Source organism: Osmerus eperlanus, unplaced genomic scaffold (genome assembly GCF_963692335.1).
Source record: "Osmerus eperlanus unplaced genomic scaffold, fOsmEpe2.1 SCAFFOLD_730, whole genome shotgun sequence".
NCBI classification, from domain to species: domain Eukaryota; kingdom Metazoa; phylum Chordata; class Actinopteri; order Osmeriformes; family Osmeridae; genus Osmerus; species Osmerus eperlanus.
This window is the reverse complement of record NW_026911108.1, coordinates 1-2,500: the sequence shown is the minus strand read 5'-3', so window position 1 is coordinate 2,500 and position 2,500 is coordinate 1. Positions and strand designations below refer to the sequence as shown.

The window sequence follows — 2,500 nt, the reverse complement described above, 5'->3', positions numbered from 1 at the left end:
TTCATTTCCAGGGGAGTTTAGTTCGTTGTTGGAGCCAAACAGGAAATGATGCAACGGGAAGTTGTCCTTACCTTGGTCTTTCTTCTTCTCCAATTCGGCTAGACAGGAGATGGTCATCCTGGACGGCAGAGTCTTGCTCTTGTCCTGGAGCTCCTGGCTTTCCTGGCTGCAGGGGGAGGGGAGCGAGCCCCCGTCTTCAGGCCCAAGACGAAGCTCCGTGTCTGGGTCGAACTCTGGCTCGAGGGTGGGGTCCTCCAGGAGGGGCTGGGGGTCCGGTAGAGGAGGGAGGTCGTAGAGGGGACTGGGTGTGGGTGAGGAAGGGGGATTCGTAGGAGGACTGGGGGGGTGAGTTCGGATGGGCTCGGGGGAGTCTGAGCGGGGGGGTCGTTTGGGCTTGGGCCTCCTCATGACCTTATAGATGTTCCCCACTGGTGTGGGGGCGGTCTACGGGGGAGGCAGGGGGGGGAGTCGGGGGTGACGGGGGAGGAGGATGGGGGAGGGGGGCCTTGAACAGGAGGTTGACCGGCCGTTTGGGCAGAGGGGGGCTTGACGGCCACGGGGGGCTTGGTCTTGGGAGCGACGGGAGGCGGGCTGAGGTCGCGACCCTGCTCCTCCTCGATGGTGTCCGAGGCGCCATCCGGGAAGTCCTCCAGGTCGGAGCGCGAGACGGAACGCAGGCGGATGTTCCGGAGCTCGATCTGGGAAACCACGGGCAGCGCCGAGGACGAGGCGGCGGTGGGGGGGGGCGACCTTGCCGGGCTTGGAGGCGGTGGACGTGTCGGAGTGCCGCCGGCCGGCTTTCTGTTTGGGCTTCAGGGACGACAGCTCCAGGTGGGCGTTTCCCGGCATCTCGAAGGACAGCCGGGAACGTGCTGCCGGGTCCCTGGGCGAGGTCGCCGGGAGCGAAGACTTCCTCTCTCCGGGATTTTGGGACGCATCTTACACCCCGGCGTGGAGGCGAGGCCAGTGGGGGTTCCTGCCATCTGACTGGTGGGGACGGTAGGCGTGGGCGTCTCTGATTGGCTGGAGTAGCCGCTGGATGGCGACAGCAACCCCGGGGGACGGAAGGGGGGAGGAAGCCTTGGTCTCGGCCTCGATGGAGAGCTGGGAGGGGGAGGTGGCGCGAGAGGTGGCAGGGGAGTCGAGGAGCGACTCCGAACTCCCCCCTCACCTTCATGCACTCGATCACCGTGGTGCCCGTTGCCGTGCTCGACCCCGACAACGACCTGTAGGGGTCGTTGGACTTCCACTCCCCCAACTGCCAGTGCTCGGAGAAACTGAGCTCCGATTCCCTGTCCGTGGCCCTGGACTTCCAGGGTAGGGGGGTGCTCCAGCCCACCGTGGCCCAGATGGGGCGCCTCCAGCTGGGGTTTGGGTCCAGCGGAGACTGGGAGGAGGAAATCCGGCTGGAAGTCCTGGAGGAGCTCCCCCCGAGGGATGTGGAGACTCTTGGGCCGCCCGTCCCGGTACAGCCTCTCCTCCGACGCCACCCGACGCCGGTCGCCGTCGCTCAGGTTCTTCATGAGCGACACGCTCCGTACCGGCGGCGGCGGCTTCCGCTTGGGCTTCTTCAGCGAGATGGACCGGGAGCGGAGACGCAGGCGTCCCTCTGAGCCAGTGAAGTCCACCCCGGTGACCGAGAGGTTTTCGACGCTCCTGCCGTCTTCGGAGCTCCCGCTGGGGTAGAGGAGTGCATAGCTCTCCCCCCGGTCTGGGTGGAGGAGGTGGTGGAGGTGCCGGTGGTCCGTCACCAGCATCACGCTTCTCGTTGCCGGTCACGGTCCCGTTACCGGTCACCGCGGAGATCCCCGCTGACGTTGTCGGCAGAGCAGAAGGACTCAGAGTCGGTCGGGGTCGAGAGAGAACGTTCCCGGAACTTGAAGGCGTTGGCCGCGGCGATGGAACGCGCCGACCTCTCCCGTCGCACCTCCCCCCGACCCCGGGCCGGTCGCTACGGCGCCCTCGGTTCTCGCTCCTCCTCCCGATGCCCATCATCATCGCCATGGTTACGCCGGCCCCGCCCCTCAGGTGGACGGAGGACGTTTCGGACGCGAATGAGCCGGAGTACGACTGGGAACTCAGCTGCCTGCCTCTGTCCCCCGTCCCGACTACATTTCCCAGAGTCCCCTGCTGCCTCTGACACCCCACGGCGTTTCCTCTTCCTCTTTCCTCTGCTGTGTAGCTGTAGGCCTCGTTCCAGGCGCCAGGGGAGAAGGTGGATCCAGGGGGCCCGTTCCAAGACGAGGAGGGAGAGGAGGAGCAGAGGAGGGTGGAGGAATGGTCCATCAACCCCAGGGAGGTGGAGGAGGAGGGGCCGAGCGAGTCCAGGGGAGACTGGGGGAGGCTCGCGTCCAGGTCAGAGTGGGTCTTCCTGACGGACACAAATCAATGAAAGTGTCAGTGGACTGTTGACTTTGCGTTACGTATGCGGTATGACCAACACAATCCAGGGAAAGTGAGAAGGAAGAGGAAGGAGGAAGAGAAGAGCAGGGAAGAGGTG

General features: G+C 65.4%; 1 protein-coding gene across 1 annotated transcript in view; it reads right to left on the bottom strand.

The window, feature by feature from the left end:
• LOC134015630 (NHS-like protein 2) overlaps positions 1 to 2,371 on the bottom strand; it is a gene marked incomplete at its 5' end in the record, with an annotated part of 9,113 nt that extends 6,742 nt beyond the window's left edge. The window contains 10 exon segments of the mRNA XM_062455201.1: positions 56 to 438; positions 440 to 544; positions 546 to 740; positions 742 to 918; positions 921 to 1,070; positions 1,072 to 1,164; positions 1,166 to 1,303; positions 1,305 to 1,774; positions 1,807 to 1,923; positions 1,926 to 2,371. Coding sequence (XP_062311185.1) covers positions 56 to 438; positions 440 to 544; positions 546 to 740; positions 742 to 918; positions 921 to 1,070; positions 1,072 to 1,164; positions 1,166 to 1,303; positions 1,305 to 1,774; positions 1,807 to 1,923; positions 1,926 to 2,371 — 2,274 coding nt within the window.
• Between the last annotated feature and the right edge of the window lie 129 nt (positions 2,372 to 2,500).